This window comes from Schistocerca piceifrons, chromosome 9, assembly GCF_021461385.2.
Source record: "Schistocerca piceifrons isolate TAMUIC-IGC-003096 chromosome 9, iqSchPice1.1, whole genome shotgun sequence".
In the NCBI taxonomy this organism is placed as follows: Eukaryota; Metazoa; Arthropoda; class Insecta; order Orthoptera; family Acrididae; genus Schistocerca; species Schistocerca piceifrons.
The window spans coordinates 190,022,686-190,041,879 of record NC_060146.1 but is presented as its reverse complement, the minus strand read 5'-3'; the positions used below and the strand labels follow the sequence as shown (position 1 = coordinate 190,041,879).

The 19,194-nt window shown below is 40.0% G+C and overlaps 1 protein-coding gene across 1 annotated transcript in view; it reads left to right on the top strand.

The window, feature by feature from the left end:
- Positions 1-19,194, top strand: part of LOC124716890 (alpha-actinin, sarcomeric) — a 498,216-nt gene that overhangs the window by 471,565 nt on the left and 7,457 nt on the right. The window contains exons 13-15 of the mRNA XM_047243442.1: positions 9,660-9,763; positions 11,846-12,097; positions 16,951-17,076. Of these exons, the coding sequence (XP_047099398.1) occupies positions 9,660-9,763; positions 11,846-12,097; positions 16,951-17,076 (482 nt within the window). The remainder of the gene's footprint in view (positions 1-9,659; positions 9,764-11,845; positions 12,098-16,950; positions 17,077-19,194) is intronic.

The window sequence follows — 19,194 nt, the reverse complement described above, 5'->3', positions numbered from 1 at the left end:
TAAGTGTACCATTAAAGGTTTCATTTCTCTTTACGTAATATAGCAGAAAACGCGAAAAGACCGTACAGTCGTATTTTCTGTTTACGTTCTGCTGCAGCAAATCTATAGAATTTCGTTTAGTTGTTCCTTGCTCTCTCCAGCAATTTAACTTAGCGTACCTCTTCATTATTTAACTAGCATTTCCGGAAAGTAGCGTAAAGTTTAACTTGTTGTTTCAGAAACTTTGCACTTTTGTTTTTGTTTACACACAGTTGCGTATAGGCCAAATTTGTGTAACCATATTTTCGTGTTTATCTGTAATTTAACTGACTTATTCTTAATAAATTATTACGTTTATCATGAGTGAAAAGTGCTTGACTTGCCGTAGAATTGTTAGGTCGGGGCTTTGGTGTGATGGGTGCTGTAGTTTTTTCCATGTGGGTGACTGTAGTGGCGTGGGAATAGGGGAAGTAAATGAGACTCATCAGTGGTTTTGTAGGATTTGTAGTAGAGATAGGAAGATACTGGAACAGGAGGGGAAAATTGCTGCCCTTCAGGCTGAGTTAGACAAGGCCAGGGGAGATCTTGACAGGTTAAGGAGGGAGAAGGGTAAAGAGAGGTGGGAAGTGGCAACAGGCAACAGGAGGAACAGGCCTAGAACTTTGTCTGACAGCTTTATGGTGAATGTGGAAAATAGATTTGACCTGTTGCTTCAGTTAGAAGCTGGTGAGCCTCAAGCAGTTACAGGTGTAGACAGGGCACAACAAACTTTCAGCAGCAAATTGAAAAGTAAGAATGTAGGGAAATCAGTAAAGAGAAAGAAAGTGTTGTTGTTAGGTAGTTCCCATGGAAGAGGTGTTGGCCAACTCTTGCAGGATGAACTAGGATCAGAATACCAGGTCACCAATTTTTTTAAACCTAGTGCTGGTCTGGAGCAGGTGACAGAGGATTTAGGATCACTTTGCAAAGATTTCACTAAGGAAGACACCGTGGTTATAGTGGGTGGGGCAGGTAACAGTATTGACAGAGATCCTGGGTACAGCGTAGAGTGTGACCTGGCGAAGATTGCATCAGCATCGAGGCATACCAGTGTTGAGTTTGTATCTGTTCTTGGGCGCCATGACCGACCTTATTTGAACTCTTCTGTCAAGAGAGTTAATTTGGAGCTGGAACGGCTGCTCTTGTCGGGTGCGGGGTCACACATTGGTGTGGTTCATGTTGATTCTATCAGTAGGTGGGATTATACTAGGCATGGCCTTCACCTCAACAGGAAGGGGAAGGGTAAATTGGCTGGGGAAATAGCAAGAAAGTTAAAGGGGGGAGGCACTGTCATGAGTGGTAAAATACCAGTGGTTATAGGATTCAGAAAAGACCCTTTTTTAGGGTAGGGAGGACAGAAAGAAAACAAATTTTAAGAGAGGTTAGAACTGAGACAAACCTTCAGTTTGAGAAAGAAATCAAAAAACATAATTCCAGCTTATTACATCAACATAAACAGCCATTGGTTAAGAATTTTCAACTGTCAGCAGATATTTTAACTCCACCCAATTTTAAGTCAGTCAATGTGAAATGTCAGCTATCTTTATTGCATCAAAATATTCGAGGACTGAGAAATAAAATTAATGAATTAACTATCTGCATAGATGAATTAGAGTCTTCAAACCCAGCTGACATAATCTGCCTCTCTGAACATCATGTGACCACTGGTATAGAACTTTTAAGTGTTACAGGGTTTAGGTTAGCATCTCATTTTTGTAGATCAGAAATGGAGAAAGGAGGAGTTGCCACATTCATCAGGAACGGTCATAAATTTAAGAACATAGACATTCATAAATTTTGCCTAGAACAGCATATGAAAGTATGTGCAACAGAATTAGATTTTCACAAAAAATCTTTCATAATATTAAGTGTATATCGAGCACCTGCAGGTAACTTTAATCTGTTTGTAAACCACCTTGAAGCTGTACTGGCCCATTTAACAACCAAAAACAAAGAAATAGTGGTTGCTGGTGATTTCAATGTAGATTTCCTTAAAGACTCTCCCAATAAGAACCTATTTGAGTTAGTAACACTATCGTTCAACTTAATTCCCACAGTAAAGTTCCCCACTAGGATAACCACTTGCTCACAAACAGCCATTGATAATATCTTTATAGAAAAGTCAAATGAACAAAATTATATTACAAAACCAATAGTCAATGGCCTCTCAGACCATGACATGCAGTTCCTTCTGTTAAATGTTAATACTGAACAGGATATAAAATCTGTTAAATCTGAGCTCAAGAGGGTAATCAGTAAGCCAAAAATTGATTATTTTAGGACACTCCTCAGAGACATTCACTGGACTGATGTTTACAGTGCTCATGGCATGAATGAAAAATATAACATTTTTGCTAATAAAGTGCTTGCCTTATTTGAACACTGCTTTCCCCCAAAACTTACCAAGGTTAGAGCAAAGTCTACAAAGAAGCCATGGATTACTCGAGGAATAGGGGTATCTTGTAAAACAAAAAGAAAACTGTATCTGTCAATCCGAAACATTTCCAATGTTGATGCTATAGCACATTATAAGAAATACTGCAAAATATTAAAGACTGTAATACGGATGTCAAAGCAAATATATTACAAGGAAAAGATAGTCATATCAGATAACAAAATAAAGACAATATGGGATATAGTGAAGGAGGAGACCGGTAGAACCAGACATGAAGAGGAACAAATAGCATTAAGAGTAAATGATGCATTGGTGACAGATGTGTATAGTGTTGCAGAACTTTTTAACAAACATTTTATAACTGTTACTGAAAAGATGGGGTTGTCAGGTTCGGTAGATGCTGCTATGGATTACCTTAGACCAGACATTTCAAGTAACTTCCATAATATGAATTTGACCCTCACTACCCCAACAGAAATAACGTCCATCATAAAATCTTTAAAATCAAAAACATCTAGTGGGTATGATGAAATATCAACAAAGTTAATTAAAGAATGTGATTCTGAGCTAAGGAACATATTAAGCTATCTGTGTAACCAGTCGTTTATCAGTGGAATATTTCCCGAATGGCTGAAATATGCTGAAGTTAAGCCACTGTTTAAGAAGGGAGATAAAGAAATAGCATCAAATTTCCGTCCAATTTCACTGTTGCCAGCATTCTCAAAAATTTTCGAAAAAGTAATGTACAGTCGTCTTTATAACCATCTTATCTCAAATAACATACTGTCAAAGTCACAGTTTGGATTTCTAAAAGGTTCTGATATTGAGAAGGCTATCTACACTTACAGTGAAAATGTACTTAATTCATTAGACAAAAAATTGCAGGCAACTGGTATATTTTGTGATCTGTCAAAGGCATTTGACTGTGTAAATCACAATATCCTTTTAAGTAAACTAGAATATTATAGTGTAACAGGAAATGCTGCAAAATGGTTCAAATCTTATATCTCTGGCAGGAAACAAAGGGTGTTATTAGGAAAGAGACATGTATCAAGCTATCAGGCATCATCCAACTGGGAACTAATTACATGTGGGGGTCCCACAAGGTTCCATTTTGGGGCCCTTACTTTTTCTTGTGTATATCAATGACCTGTCATCAGTAACATTACCAGATGCCAAGTTTGTTTTGTTTGCTGATGATACAAACATTGCAATAAATAGCAAATCAAGTGTAGTCTTAGAAAGATCAGCCAATAAAATATTTGTGGACATTAATCACTGGTTCCTAGCCAATTCTTTGTCACTAAACTTTGAAAAAACACACTACATGCAGTTCAGAACTTGTAAGGGGTGTCCCAAGAGTATATGTCTAACATATGACGACAAGAAGATAGAAGAAGTGGACGGTGTTAAATTCTTGGGATTACAGCTTGATAATAAATTCAACTGGGAGGAGCACACCACAGAACTGCTGAAGCGTCTTAACAAATCTCTGTTTGCAATGCGAATTTTGTCAGACATAGGGGGTATAAAAATGAAAAAGCTGGCATACTATGCTTACTTTCATTCCATAATGTCATATGGGATTATTTTCTGGGGTAATTCATCAAGCCAAGCTAAAGTTTTCCAGGCACAAAAACGTGCAGTAAGAATTATATGTGGTGTGAACTCAAGAACATCCTGCAGAAGCCTGTTTAGGGAACTAGGGATACTAACTACAGCTTCCCAATATATTTATTCCTTAATGAAATTTGTCATTAAAAATATATCACTTTTTCAAACCAACAGCTCAATTCATGGAATCAATACTAGAAATAAGAATAATCTTCACAAGGATTTAAAGTCACTTAGTCTTGTACAAAAAGGTGTGCATTATTCAGGAACACACATTTTCAATAACTTGCCAGCAGCCATAAAAAGCTTAACAACCAATGAAATTCAGTTTAAGAGAAGCCTAAAGGATTTATTGGTGGCCAACTCCTTCTACTCCATTGATGAATTTCTTAGGAAAACCAACTGATTTGTATATAAGTACAACATAACTTCTGCACAATTTCAGTGCAGTAATGTGTTCACTGAAAATTTGTGTGTGTGTGTGTGTGTGTGTGTGTGTGTGTGTGTGTGTGTGTGTGTGTGTGTGTGTGTGTGTGTGTGCTTGTGTGTGTGTAAGTGTGTAAGTATAATCTAACTTCTGCACCATTTCAGTGCAGTAATGTGTTCATTGTAAATAAGTATTACAGTAGTTGTATTACATGTTTCTTACCTTATAAATAAATAAAAAACTTTTTTATTTTAAATTCAGTGCAATAGTATTTGTAAAATGACTCTTAGTGTTCATTAAAAAATGACGATCATTCCACTTGGGACCTGTGGAATGGTACATTAGCTTATTTGTTTTAGTTGTAAATATTTGTCATGTATTGTTGTTTTTCTGACATGTTCCACATCCTTGAGGACCTCCTCACTACGGATCAATTGGAATGAAAGTAAATCTAATCTAATCTAATCTAAATTGCTTCCTCCTAAGTATATCTTATGAAGTGACCATGAAGATAAAATTAGAGATATTCGAGCTCACGTAGAGGCTTACAAGCAATCTTTCTTTCCGCGAACCATGTGTGGCTGAAACAGGAAAAGGTTTGTGTGACAGTGGTACACACAGTAATCTCCACCACACTCTGTACGATGGATTGTGGAGTATAGACGTTGATGTAATTGGAAATAAGTAATGACACTATAACACACATGATTCGAGAATCTAACAGAAAATGACAAATTACTGGAAAAAATAAAATCTACGTATATTCTGCAAAGACCAATACAGTCACTGTGCCTTGAAATACTGACACTTTAAAGATAATGTCCACGTGGTGCCACTTTCCTTGTGTGCAATCGCAGGTGCACGGGAGTAAAAGGGGGTGCACAAAAATTTCTGGAAAAAATGCATACATGCTTCGACATTCTCATGTCTGATTGTGCAAGCAGTCTGCTGTGGATCCCTTTCTTTGCTTGGGAGCTTGTGCTGCGTTCATTGTGATGGAAAGGTGACAGAAGGAAATGCACAAATGACTGTAGGTAAAGAAGTATCTAAATAACAGGTGTATGATAAATAAAAAGTGACAGTTTTGTTTGTAAACGTCATGCGAGTTCACAGTGAGATTATAGATTTTCCCCCAGGGAAACTGCATTGATAAGACTGGAAATAATATTTCTTTAGCTAGTAACCTGTGACTTGTATACTGGTTTGAACAATTTGTTCTGCATTTCAAAACAAAGCATTTCCATGAGTATTCTTGAAACTGAGAGAAATGGACTCGAGGTTCTTAGTCTTTATGTAAAGATTAATGAACTTTCAATGCATCTGTTGTGTTTTGTTTTAAAATTTTGTTTACACGACTTTAACCATGAAAAATTATATGTACATTAATGTACTCAGACTTGACAAATTGGAATTTCATAGACGCCAGGATCCAACTGAATAGAGGTTGAGTTTCCAATTTTGTATTTTTTGTATCATCAGTGTCCTAAGTTTCTATTTCTAGCAGTTTATTGAGGAGCGATACATACCCCATCATTTCTTTTGTTCAGATGTCAGGCTCCTCAGTTGTTGTGCTTTTAAGTTACCGTAGCATGAATGTTTGTTCAGTTTCCATGTAGACTGCTCATAAATTTCTGGCTTACTCTTCTGTTTTCTGCTTTGAACATTATGGTATCTTGCCCGTACATTAACACGATTGAAGACTTTTTATCTAATTGCTAAATGCTCAAAGCAATACATCTCAAATTTTTATTCGTATAATCTTTAGAAGTGGCATTCCGTATGACTTTTCTTTATCTGTAATGATCTATAAATTTAAGCGTGTTTCCTTTGGAGTTGACAGACATTATTGCACATAAATCACCTTACAGCATAACATAAACACACTACACAATCTCACACACATGGGCCCCAGCTGCCTATTGCCTATTAAAACGTACGAAGATTTCCATCGAAGGCAGGAAGAAAAGCACTTTACCCATGGCCTCCATTTTCAGAAAATTATGCAAGCTCAGATGCGCATGCCTAGTTGTGCTGTTGGAATTCCTTGTGTATGTACAAAATTGTACTCAAAAAGGCATGTTAATGGGCATATCTTAAATGTCTTCAAGCAGTATTAATAATTTTAATAATAATAGGCCCAGATTGCCGCAAAAATATAAAGATATCATTCAGGAATGAATACAGAGCAAAGACTAAGGAATATGTTTTATATAAATCTTCTTGTTTGTGGGCAGGGCAACCCCGAGCTGTGGACTGTATGCTGTGTTGTTAGCTGATTGCTCCACACGTACACTTCTTTCACAACTATCATTGAAGCTGGGTTGCTACTCAGAAACTCTTGCATATTGGTACAAAACAATTTCCACAGAATGATTAATAAAAAGATTTTCTTCCCACTTGTTGGCCTTTATCATCACTTGGCAAACTTGTGAAAGTCATTATTCTGTCTTTGCATTTGGGACTAATACATTGGGGGGAGGGAAAAATAGGTAGTTGCAACTGAACCATTACTTGTTTGTTTTTCAGCTTGTCTGTATCGTAGCTTTCTTCTTAAGTGCGATCAGCTTTAAACACGTGCATCACCAATGGACCTATGTGTCTCAAACTTTTGTTTACTACTGCGGATTATTTCACTTCATTAATCCCATCCATGTTAACAGTTGTTCATTGTCACCTGACAGGCTATGAAGATTACATGCTAACTAAATGAATTGTTGTGTTGCTCAGGGCAGCATCAGTGTTCAGAATGCATTCAACAAAATCACTGTATTGATGATGGTATAAATGTGTTACAGCGTGTATATGTCACAGGACTACTGGGAAATCTGAGAATTTTTTCATCTGTGAAAAACCCAGGATTTTTTTGAATTCTGGGAATTTGTCATTGTTTTTGTTTAATTGTTTGTAATTCTGACTGTTAAAAACTGATACTTAACAAAGAATTTTACTGTATCGTGCTGCTACAGTATAATACTGCAACAATAAAACATAAACGAGAGGGGAGAAAAACTTTAGTTGCACAGGAAATCTGCCATTTACAACAATAATATACAGTGCACACACAAGTGTCTACCAACAGCAAAAATTGTTAAAGGCTTTAGGATGAAGACTGTGCAATACTTCATAACAACAAACTGCTTCTGATGAGCGTGATGTCATAACAGTCTGCATTAGGTTGTTTGAGCTGTTGTCAGTGAGCTCATGTGCAGTTGATTCGTGTTATGAGCAGTGCATTATCCCACTTCTGGCTACTTGAAGTGTGGCTATTAACTCTATCTGCAGTAGCAACAAGCATCCAGATGCTACCCGCTTCAATTTTTATGGCATGCCCAGGCTGCCAGAGTTTTTGTTTACAGCTCTCACGTCAAATAGAAACAAAACTGGTTTCTGTAGCTGGGTGCTATCAAGCAAAATTAAAATGCATTCACGTAATTACAGAAGACTAAAATATGTTGTTAGTCTCTGTTTTCTGATTTTATTTTATTTCCTCATTTTTTGTAGTCAAGCATTAATCGCCTTGCAGTACCGTGGCATATTTATGACGATTTGCTAAGATGAATTACATTACATGTGGGTATGTGCTTTGAATTTCTTAAATTACAGTGTGTTTGACTCTCGTTTAAAGCTTAACACTTTGAGGGCCAGTCACGTAGAAGAATTTTGAGCCCGGAAGACCAGATATTTATGTTATTATTTAAAATTTTACTGGCACTTTTGTGTGACGCATCTTAAAGTGCAACACATGCAAAAAAGACTATTATTACATGTGAAAGCTTAGCCTTCCTTGTAGCTACACTATTTATATTAATTAAAACCATTAACTTTTCGTATTACAATCTCGATTTCAGTGCTTTGGAAATTAATATGCTGTGTTTGTTTGAATTCAAATATATACTTTCATAATACGAATCTACGCACTGTATTGTAACATGAGAATATGCAGCATACATATTGCTGCATGTCAAATATTTTTCCAAAATGTATCCCTTCCCTCCCCCTTCCCTTTGCTAGATTCTGTTTCCTAAAGTGCCGTGAAGTTCTTCACTGGTGTATAAAACCTTAACCATCTGAAGAATTGATAAGTTTTAGAGTTCTGAGGGAAAGTATACAGTCACTTACCACGGAAAAAGTGTATTTTTAACCCGGAAATACTGGGAGTATTTTGTCCTTGTCTGCCTATACTCCCTGTGTTAACACCAATTGAATAAGAGTGAAAAATCAGAATAAGACTTGTCTTAATAAATCTAAATAAAATATGACTGCTTGCTGTGTACACGTTTACTTAGAGAACAACCTATGAAGATATTATGTATACTTGTGCTGCAGTTTCCCTTATTACCAAAGTGAAAAGAACACAATCTACATCATGCCTTCTGCGGAACACACTAAAACTACAAACTGCCTAAAGAAGCATGGTCCAACATTAATACAGAATGCCCAAAATGGCAAAAGACTCGAATACAATTTAAAATAAATGGTACATGTGTACCATGTCAATAGCTGTACTTAGCTCAAACGTCAGAAGTGTGCTTCCTCACTCCAGCCAACGTTCGGTGGGCTGTGGGCTCTCAGGTAAACGTGAGCACGCTTCTGACGTTTGAGCTAAGTACAGCTATTGACATGGTACACACGTACCATTTATTTTACATTTTATGTGAGTCTTTTGCCCTTTTGGGCATTCTGTATTAATGTTGGACCATGCTTCTTTAGACAGTTTGTAGTTTTAGTGTGTTGTGAAGAAGGCGTGGTTAACTGTGCCGAAACCTAGGTCAACATCTGGTTTCTATTTGTAATCGAGGCGGAGTCTTTATAATCATTAAATTATTCACGATTGCCGATGCGTTGCAATGTTAAAAGTTCTCAATCTACATCAGGTTGTAGGATTTGTATAGATACCTTAATATTATTTGCATGGAGAATGAGAGACAAAGTTGCTATTGGAGAATGAGATACAAAGTTAATGTTGGAATTCCCACACAAAATTAACTTGGTGCTTGCTTATGGGCTGAGTAATTGCACTAGGGTAAAACTTTTCTCTGAAAGTACCATTGAGTATTCATTCTTAAACTGGTGACCAAAATCTAAGTTTTTTTGTCCATAATACTTTGTCTAGGCAAAAATTTAGAATTGTTCTTTGTTGTGAAATAGCGTGTTAAAATACTTGTTACCATTGTTTTGAAAGTTTTCCTTAGCAGTGCTTTACAGACAACGAGATGGTACGCAGACAGTTTGCTGAGAAAGCAAACCAGGTTGGACCTTGGATTGAGAGGCAACTTGATGCTGTGACAGCTATTGGAATGGGTCTACAGGTAGTGTATACATTTGTTTTTGGTTTCACCATCCTGTTCTTCTTTGTGACTAGTTTCAGATTTGTTTATAATAAAATTCCATTCCAGAACATGTACTAAAGAATACAGAAGGGTGTAATACAGCAAATGAGCTCCTTTGCGTAATTGGTATTTGTTTCTGTGAAACGTTCTGTGAACGAAGATAGTTTTCAAACTAGATTTTAATCCCCCTCCCTCTCTTCTCTCCCGCCCCCCCCCCCCCTTCCAGTTTTCTGATTGGTTTAAAGTGAAGTGTCATGACTTCCTCTCCTGTGCCTACATGTTCATCTCACTTACGCTCCATATCTTCATTTATTTGTTCTACGGATTTCAGTCTCTTCCCTCTTTTACAATTTTTGCCCATCTACAACTCCCTCTAGTGCCATGGAGAGTGGGTCCTGTTGTCTTAACACATGCCCTGTCATCGTTTCCCTCATGTTCCTGCTTTCGCCGATTCTGCAGAGTATTTTCTCATTTCTCATCAGTTTATCTAATTTTCAACGTCCACTTATGGGACCACACCTCAAACACTTCAGTTCTCTTCTTTTCCAACTTGCTCACAGTCCATGTTTCAAGTCTATACAATGCTATGCTCCAAACTTGCATACTCAGAAATTACCTTCTCAAATTAAGGCATGTGTTCGGTATGAGCGTACTTCTTTTGGTAGTGAATAGTGCCACTGTCAGTTTCCCAATGCAGTAATGCATGCAAATGAGAAAGTCACTAACAGTCAAATAAATGCAAAAACCAGAAACACGTTCAACACACTGTCCTTGTACATTGCCAAGCCAGTACCAGTTAGAGAACAATGATCCATGAACAGAGTGAAGTTGGCTAGTACATGAAACATGCACTAGCTGACCTATAGTGCCTACCTGTTTTTCTAAGGATTTAAAATCACTTTGAACTGTTGAATGTTCTCAGTACTAATGACACTTTTTTGATTATTGTTGAAGTATGTGTTTATTATTGGTAAGTGTGGATAGTAAGTGGTTTTGGGAGTACCATTATAACTTCATTTCAACGTACAGTAAGCTCTGAGTTAATGTGGTCTTGGATATCCAGAAAACACGGTAATCCAAAATACAACAATGGAAAATCCAGAGTTGAATGTAACAATATGAGAAGGAAAGTTGCTACTCACCATATAGCGGAGATGCTGAGCTGTGATAGGCACAATAAAAAGATTCCCACAGTCATAGCTTGCGGCCATTAAGGCCTTTGTCAGCAGTAGACACACATACGCAGACGCGCACGCACACACACACGCGCGCACACACACGCGCGCACACACACGCGCGCACACACACACGCGCACACACACACACACACACACACACACACACACACACAAAAGCGCAACTTGTACATGTTTGTTGGGAACTGCTATTTACTGTATTCGGAAAATGTTCTACACGTCACATGTGAAAGCTCACTGAAATACTTGCACATTACTCACCATAAACTTATTACAAAATTATCTTTAAAACATATCTTTAATACATACTGTATTTGGTATTTGCTTTCAGCCCGCTTTCGAGCAACAATTGTCCAGTTTATTCCTCTTTCTGCTTTTCATTATCTTTTTTTCTGATGATGGTTCTCATTTTATGGAGAGAAAAAACATTGGTATAGTCAACAAATTTTGTCTTGCATACTCTGATAACAAGTAATTCCTTTTCAATGCTCGCCGAGCTTGTTAACAGTTCCCCAGTCACTTCATTGTAGCTCTTTTGCACTACTGAACACACCTTCGTCAGTATGTCTCCATCATTTAGCTACTCAGATACCAGTTCTTAGGTATCAGTATGTAACCATTCGTGGTGCTTTCATGAATTATGCCTTCACAACAAGAAATCTGAATTCTACATGAAAATATTCTTTTATAATTAAAATAGAATACCTTAGGCTCTTTTTTTTCCCCTAAAATCACCAAACAATGCACAGATAATATGCAAGGCAGATAACCCACACCTAGATATTTGGGAGCTTTGCTGTATTTGCTATTATGTTTGTTATTCTGAAGGGATAAAAAGTTTTGACGCAAATCTCTGTTTGTCCAGGGCTCACTGGAAGACCAGCTGCACAGGCTGAAGGAGTACGAACAGGGTGTGTACGCATACAAGCCACACATTGAGGAGCTGGAGAAGATTCACCAGGCTGTGCAGGAGGGTATGATCTTCGAGAACCGCTACACGCAGTACACGATGGAGACGCTGCGTGTCGGCTGGGAGCAGCTGCTCACCTCCATCAACCGCAACATCAATGAGGTGGAGAACCAGATCCTCACCAGGGACTCCAAGGGCATCACCCAGGTAACTGCAATCTCTAAGGCAGTGGCTGACACTCTTGTTGAGTGCCAGAACCCTTGACCCTACGATACTCAAAATTAGAAGTAGTCCAGAAGGCTACAATGCAATATCATTGACATAAATTTGTTGGAGAACCTTAGAGTATCTTTTGAGCTCAAACATAATGCAGGATCTCTTACAGAATGGCCACCTCTGTGCCAGCCAGCATGGATTTACAAAATTATCGTACGGAACCTGACACACACTTCTGCCACATGGCAACCTGTTAACCATTAGTCGAGTTAATGGGATAGATGAAGTATTTCATACTTTTGAAAACTGTTTGACTCAATACCATACCAGTGACTTATTAACAAAACTGCAAATGTACAGGGTATCAGACATAATTTGTGACCGGATTGAGAATTTGTTTGTAGGGAGGAGGTGTTATGTTATTTTGGATGGGTAGTCATCGATGTAACTATAAGTAACTTCCGACATGCCCCAGGGAAGTCTAATGAGACCATTGCTGTTCATGTTCTATATTCATGACCTGGCAGACAATATTAGTAGGAAGCGCAGACATTTTCGACATTATGCAAGTACCTACAATGACACACTGTCAGAAAAAATGTGGCTAAAGAAATTGAGAGATTGGTGAAATTTTTTTGATAACTTTGCTTTAAATGCTCAGAAATGTAAAGTGGCTCCCTTCTCAGATTGCAACAAATCACAGTTTGAATTGATCAACTCTTAGAATTACCAAGGGTGTAACAATTTGTGGTATATGGAATGGAACAGTCACATAGCTCAGTCGTAGTTACAGCAGGCAGCAGACTTTGGTTCATTGGCACAACACTGAGAAAATAAAATCTATCTACAGAAGAGATTGTTTTGCAGAACACACTTAACACTTATCCTAGAATATTTCTCAGGTGTCTGAGACCCATACCAAGCAGGCTCAAATGACAGGTGAATCCCAATATGATGGCTATTGTTTGAGTTCCACATTACACCCTCTGTATTGTTCAATGTGCATGACTGCTCATGTTCAGCAGTCAACAGTTGGGGTACTTTCAGTTAGGTAAGCTCATCCACCACTGCAAGATCGTACCACATCAGATGGGAAAAATCGGTTTTTAATTGTCTTGAGGGCAAAAATCACATAAAAAGCAAAATGGCATCAGTTTGTAATTGTAAAGGTGCCAGAAACCACATAAAAAGCAAGGCGACATTGGTTTCTGTAATGATACTGGCACAAGACCTGTTCAGTAAGTTGTCCACAGTTTTCTGCCACAAGTTGAAATCAAGAAACAGCATGTTTCACAATGGGTCAGAGTGTCTTGGGGCTTGCCTTCTGAATGTGTTGCAGAATGCAAGCCTTCAATTCAGCTACATTCATAATTAGAGCACTGAATGCAGCATGTTTTGGATAACTCCACAGCCAGAAGTCACACAGATTAAGGACAGGTGATGTGGACGGTCAGGCTGTAGGGAAATGCCAGATCTTAATTCCAGCATTTCTGAAATACCTCAACAGCAGCTGCTTCACTAGCTGTGTAATGTGTGGAGAAATGCATCTTGCATCAAAATTACCATACCTGTACATCCATGCCATTGAAGGATTGGAATGACACTGGTGTGCTAAAGACTCTCATAGCTTCACCAGTGACATTACAGGTAACAAGACCCGCAGGACTCATCTCCTCGGAAAAAAATAAGCCCTATGGTAAATGATGGCAACAACCCACACCACACAGTCATCTTTGCAGACTGAAGTGGTACCAGTTGATGTGCATGTGGATTTTCCATTGCCCATCTTCTGCAATTTTGAGCATTGACATGTCCTTGGATATGGAAATGCTCTTATCTGTCCACAGAATGTTCCATGGCCATTCATTGTCCACTTCCACGTGAGCAATAAATTCCATAGCAATAATCTGTCTTGCTGGCAGATCAGCAGGAAACAAATTCTGGACATGAGGGATGTTGTAGGGATAGCAATGCAGGATGTTTCATAGGATTTTATGCACTGTGCTTGCAGGCATGTCCAACATTAGGACAATTCTCTGTGCACTTGTCTTTTCAAACTTAGTAAGTATGTTCTCCAGACTCTTAGCAGACATTGGACGATTGCCTTTTCTCATATCCTTGAGTGTCTAGAACTTCAGCAGGCTACTGGCACACAGTCACCTTCCTTGTAAAATGCGTTTACCATCAGTGTGTGATCATTCATGAAGTCAGTCATGTTTTGCTTGCTTTGGATGCAAACTGAGGAACAGCTGTGTGTCACATGTCTGTTGATGTGCATATTCTGATGCTTAGAATGCCAATTATTGGTCTTCACTCCCCACCCACACAACTTCCCACCATGATATTTTGTCCTGCATCAATAATATGCTGTTTGAATTTTAAGTCATTCTGAACAGAGCTTTTCTTTCTACAGCATATTGAAACTAGAACATAAATTACAGACATCTAGTGTACAAAGAAGGGCAGCACAAATGGACAAAGGTTTTTCTGACCTGTGAAAGCCTTGGAAATGCTGAAAAAGATGAATGGCAGATGCCTGAAGATAAATGTCAATTATCCTGTGAAAGCCTGTTTACAGAGTCTCAGCTGATGAGTGTAGGAATGTCTTAGAACCCCCTTATGTATTGCCCCCATAGGATTCATGAAAACCCAGTTAGACTAACTATAGCACGCACAGGGGCATTTAAGCAGTCTTCTTTATGATCTTGATACATGAATCGAAAAAGATGAAATTGCAAAATGGGAATTAGCCTCTGCTATGTTCTTGACAGTCATTTGCTGTGTATGGACATAAATGTAAGAGGTTTCATATGAGTAGCCTGTCTAAACTAAATTGTATGGGAGTTCTGAGTTCTTCATGTTTTTAGGTTAGGGTCTCAGATGGGTCTGGTTCTTTCCCCCTTTCTGACTAGAAGGTTAGCTGAAGATTGAGACTAATAAAAGGAGTAATTATTAAGTGCCTCAAAGAAATGACCAAGAATAATGTGACTTCGTAACCACTTGGGACTGAAAACTGATTTAATATTTTTGGAAATGTTAGTAAACATTCTAAGTTTCAGGAACATACGAGGGTTGTAACAAAGTAAGGTTCCCAATGAGCTACAACCTCGAGGGAACGTCTTAGGCTAAATCCGACAACAGTGCCATGCGCAGTGGTTCCCCCGCTCTGGAGCCCCCCTGCCCTCGATTCGCTAAGTCTCTCAGTGTTGGCTGGCAGCTGTCGGAGATGGAAGCGTTGATCGCCGCTCCTGCCAAGTGCGAGATTAGAGCAGTAATCCAGTTTCTCCCTGCAAGGAAGTTACCATCCATGGTAGTTCATCGGCAACTGACTGAGGTTTATGGTGAAGAGTGTATGTCCGTTCAGCTTGTCCACAAATGGTGCAGGGCTTTTGCTGAGGGTCGCACGGAAGTTCACGATGAAGAATGGAGTAGAAGACTGCCGGTTTCGGGTGCGATTGTCCAAAGCATCAACAGTGAGCTGCTCAAAGATTGGAGAGTCCTCACCGATTTCATGCAACCTGGGATGACAGTAAACTTGGACAGATATTGTGAAACATTAACCAAACCCCGGCGAGCAATCCAGAATTGCCAGAGAGGATGACTGAAGGAGGGAGTAGTGCTTCTCCACGACAATGCTCGACCCCATGTCGCTCGTCAAACACAGGAACTTTTGAAGAAATTTGAGTGGACTGTTATGCCTTATCCCTCGTACAGCCCGGAGTTAGCTCCCAGTGACTATCACCTCTTCCCCAAGCTAAAGGAACACTTACGTGACAAACGCTTCAAGAGCGACGATGAAGTCTGAGCAGAGGTCACACGCTTCCTCATTGGGTTGACGGGAGACTACTTTGACTTACGAATACAGAAGCTGGAGCACAGTCTTCAAAAGTATGTCAAAAAAATGGATACTATGTTGAAAAAATAGACAAAAGTGTAAGCTATTCAACCATGTACAAATTAATAACAATAAACAATGTTTTCTACTTGTAAAAAAAAAAAAAAAGGGAACCTTACTTTTGATACAACCCTCGCACAAAACAGTAATTTTTGTGACTTGTCCTTCTGTAGCATTTGTCACTTACTACACTTGGACAAGTACACTGCAACATAAAACAAAAGGCAAGTAAGTTTACAATAAAATAAAATAGTTATCAGCGTAAAGAAAATTATAAGAGTTACTAACTCACTGCGTACATAGTGAACTGAAAATAAGCAAGTTGCTGGGTAGTAACACAGATGTGACAATATTGATAGATGTTGGTGGAAACCACCACAATAGTTACGATAGTTCACTTGGCTGAATAAGGAAATGACAGTGTGCACCAAAGCATAACTATCCTCTAGCAATCAGGCATTGTCAACTTGCCCAACAATAAGAGCGGTTTGATTCGTTATCTGGCAGAGTCCATAAATATAGCATCATTATCTAGGGAAGATCAGAATATAGCATCAGCTGATTCCATTACAAGGTTTTTTTTTTTTTTTAAAAAAAAAGTAGGAAAGATAAATCACGTTAGACCATTTTTGGGTTTGGGAATGAGGAAATGTTTGACTTTGAGACTGACCAAAAATTTCTTGTTTTTAACTAGATTTGGATGAAAATGCTCAATTGCAAAAAAATGCTCTGAGAAAATTATTTGATGACTGTTCCAGAGGATGAAGTGCCATTGAAATTGTTTTGGAAAAATGTATTAAATGGTCCTCATTGCAGAAACATTAAAGTGTCCTCATTTAGAAGAAAAATATCTCTCTTGCTCTTAAAATATCGCTTGAGAAGCTGTGATGACATGTGACCTAACTGGCTGTCCTCATTTGAATGGCTTATTTTATGTCATTGGCAACAGGAGCAACTCAATGAGTTCCGCAGCAGCTTCAACCACTTCGACAAGAACCGCACTGGGCGCCTGACACCTGAGGAGTTCAAGTCTTGCTTGGTCAGCCTCGGCTACAGCATTGGCAAGGACAGACAGGTATGTGTATGCACAATTTCCAGCATTGACAGCTCACATACAATGCCATTACTCCTATCTTTCTTGTGTGCACAAATGTGAAGTATTTTTTGTAAGCAACATCACAAACATACTAGATATAAAAAACAAATGCATTATGGAAACAAATGAAAAATTTAATTAATTCTGTATGTTGCTAAAAATTTTAGTACTATGTAATAATTTGCATCACCTGTGCTCAAAATGCAGCTGATTTTATACATACAACAATGGAAAATCCAGGATGGAATGCGTGCGCGCGCACACTTTGTCTCTGGCTGCTGAGGCCACACGTCAATGTGACCTCAGCAGCCAGGTCTGTGGCCGTGTGTGTGTGTGTGTGTGTGTGTGTGTGTGTGTGTGTGTGTGTGTTTGCCATTGCATTAGTTTATGTGGTACTATAACTGCCACTGTTACAGTCCTCTCTATTCTGACCAGTTTGTGGGGAAACCATTAGCAAGTTATGGTACAGGGTGATTCAGAAAGAAAGAACAGATTTCAGTTGGTTATTACAGACAAACTATGAAAGATTAGAAACACATTTAGGATGTCCGTGGATAGAGGATGGTTCAGAGTTGTATGTTCATGCAGATACTGTATCATACACTCAACATGAGCACCATGCATCACTCAAGAAACATACACTCCTGGAAATTGAAATAAGAACACCGTGAATTCATTGTCCCAGGAAGGGGAAACTTTATTGACACATTCCTGGGGTCAGATACATCACATGATCACACTGACAGAACCACAGGCACATAGACACAGGCAACAGAGCATGCACAATGTCGGCACTAGTACAGTGTACATCCACCTTTCGCAGCAATGCAGGCTGCTATTCTCCCATGGAGACGATCGTAGAGATGCTGGATGTAGTCCTGTGGAACGGCTTGCCATGCCATTTCCACCTGGCGCCTCAGTTGGACCAGCGTTCGTGCTGGACGTGCAGACCGCGTGAGACGACGCTTCATCCAGTCCCAAACATGCTCAATGGGGGACAGATCCCGATATCTTGCTGGCCAGGGTAGTTGACTTACACCTTCTAGAGCACGTTGGGTGGCACGGGATACATGCGGATGTGCATTGTCCTGTTGGAACAGCAAGTTCCCTTGCCGGTCTAGGAATGGTAGAACGATGGGTTCGATGACGGTTTGGATGTACCGTGCACTATTCAGTGTCCCCTCGACGATCACCAGTGGTGTACGGCCAGTGTAGGAGATCGCTCCCCGCACCATGATGCCGGGTGTTGGCCCTGTGTGCCTCGGTCGTATGCAGTCCTGATTGTGGCGCTCACCTGCACGGCGCCAAACACGCATACGACCATCATTGGCACCAAGGCAGAAGCGACTCTCATCGCTGAAGACGACACGTCTCCATTCGTCCCTCCATTCACGCCTGTCGCGACACCACTGGAGGCGGGCTGCACGATGTTGGGGCGTGAGCGGAAGACGGCCTAACGGTGTGCGGGACCGTAGCCCAGCTTCACGGAAACGGTTGCGAATGGTCCTCGCCGATACCCCAGGAGCAACAGTGTCCCTAATTTGCTGGGAAGTGGCGGTGCGGTCCCCTACGGCACTGCGTAGGATCCTACGGTCTTGGCGTGCATCCGTGCGTCGCTGCGGTCCGGTCCTAAGTCGACGGGCACGTGCACCTTCCGCCGACCACTGGCGACAACATCGATGTACTGTGGAGACCTCACGCCCCACGTGTTGAGCAATTCGGCGGTACGTCCACCCGGCCTCCCGCATGCCCACTATACGCCCTCGCTCAAAGTCCGTCAACTGCACATACGGTTCACGTCCACGATGTCGCGGCATGCTACCAGTGTTAAAGACTGCGATGGAGCTCCGTATGCCACGGCAAACTGGCTGACACTGACGGCGGCGGTGCACAAATGCTGCGCAGCTAGCGCCATTCGACGGCCAACACCGCGGTTCCTGGTGTGGCCGCTGTGCCGTGCGTGTGATCATTGCTTGTACAGCCCTCTCGCAGTGTCCGGAGCAAGTATGGTGGGTCTGACACACCAGTGTCAATGTGTTCTTTTTTCCATTTCCAGGAGTGTAGAAAAGGTAGGCCATTTCATTCCACACACAAATC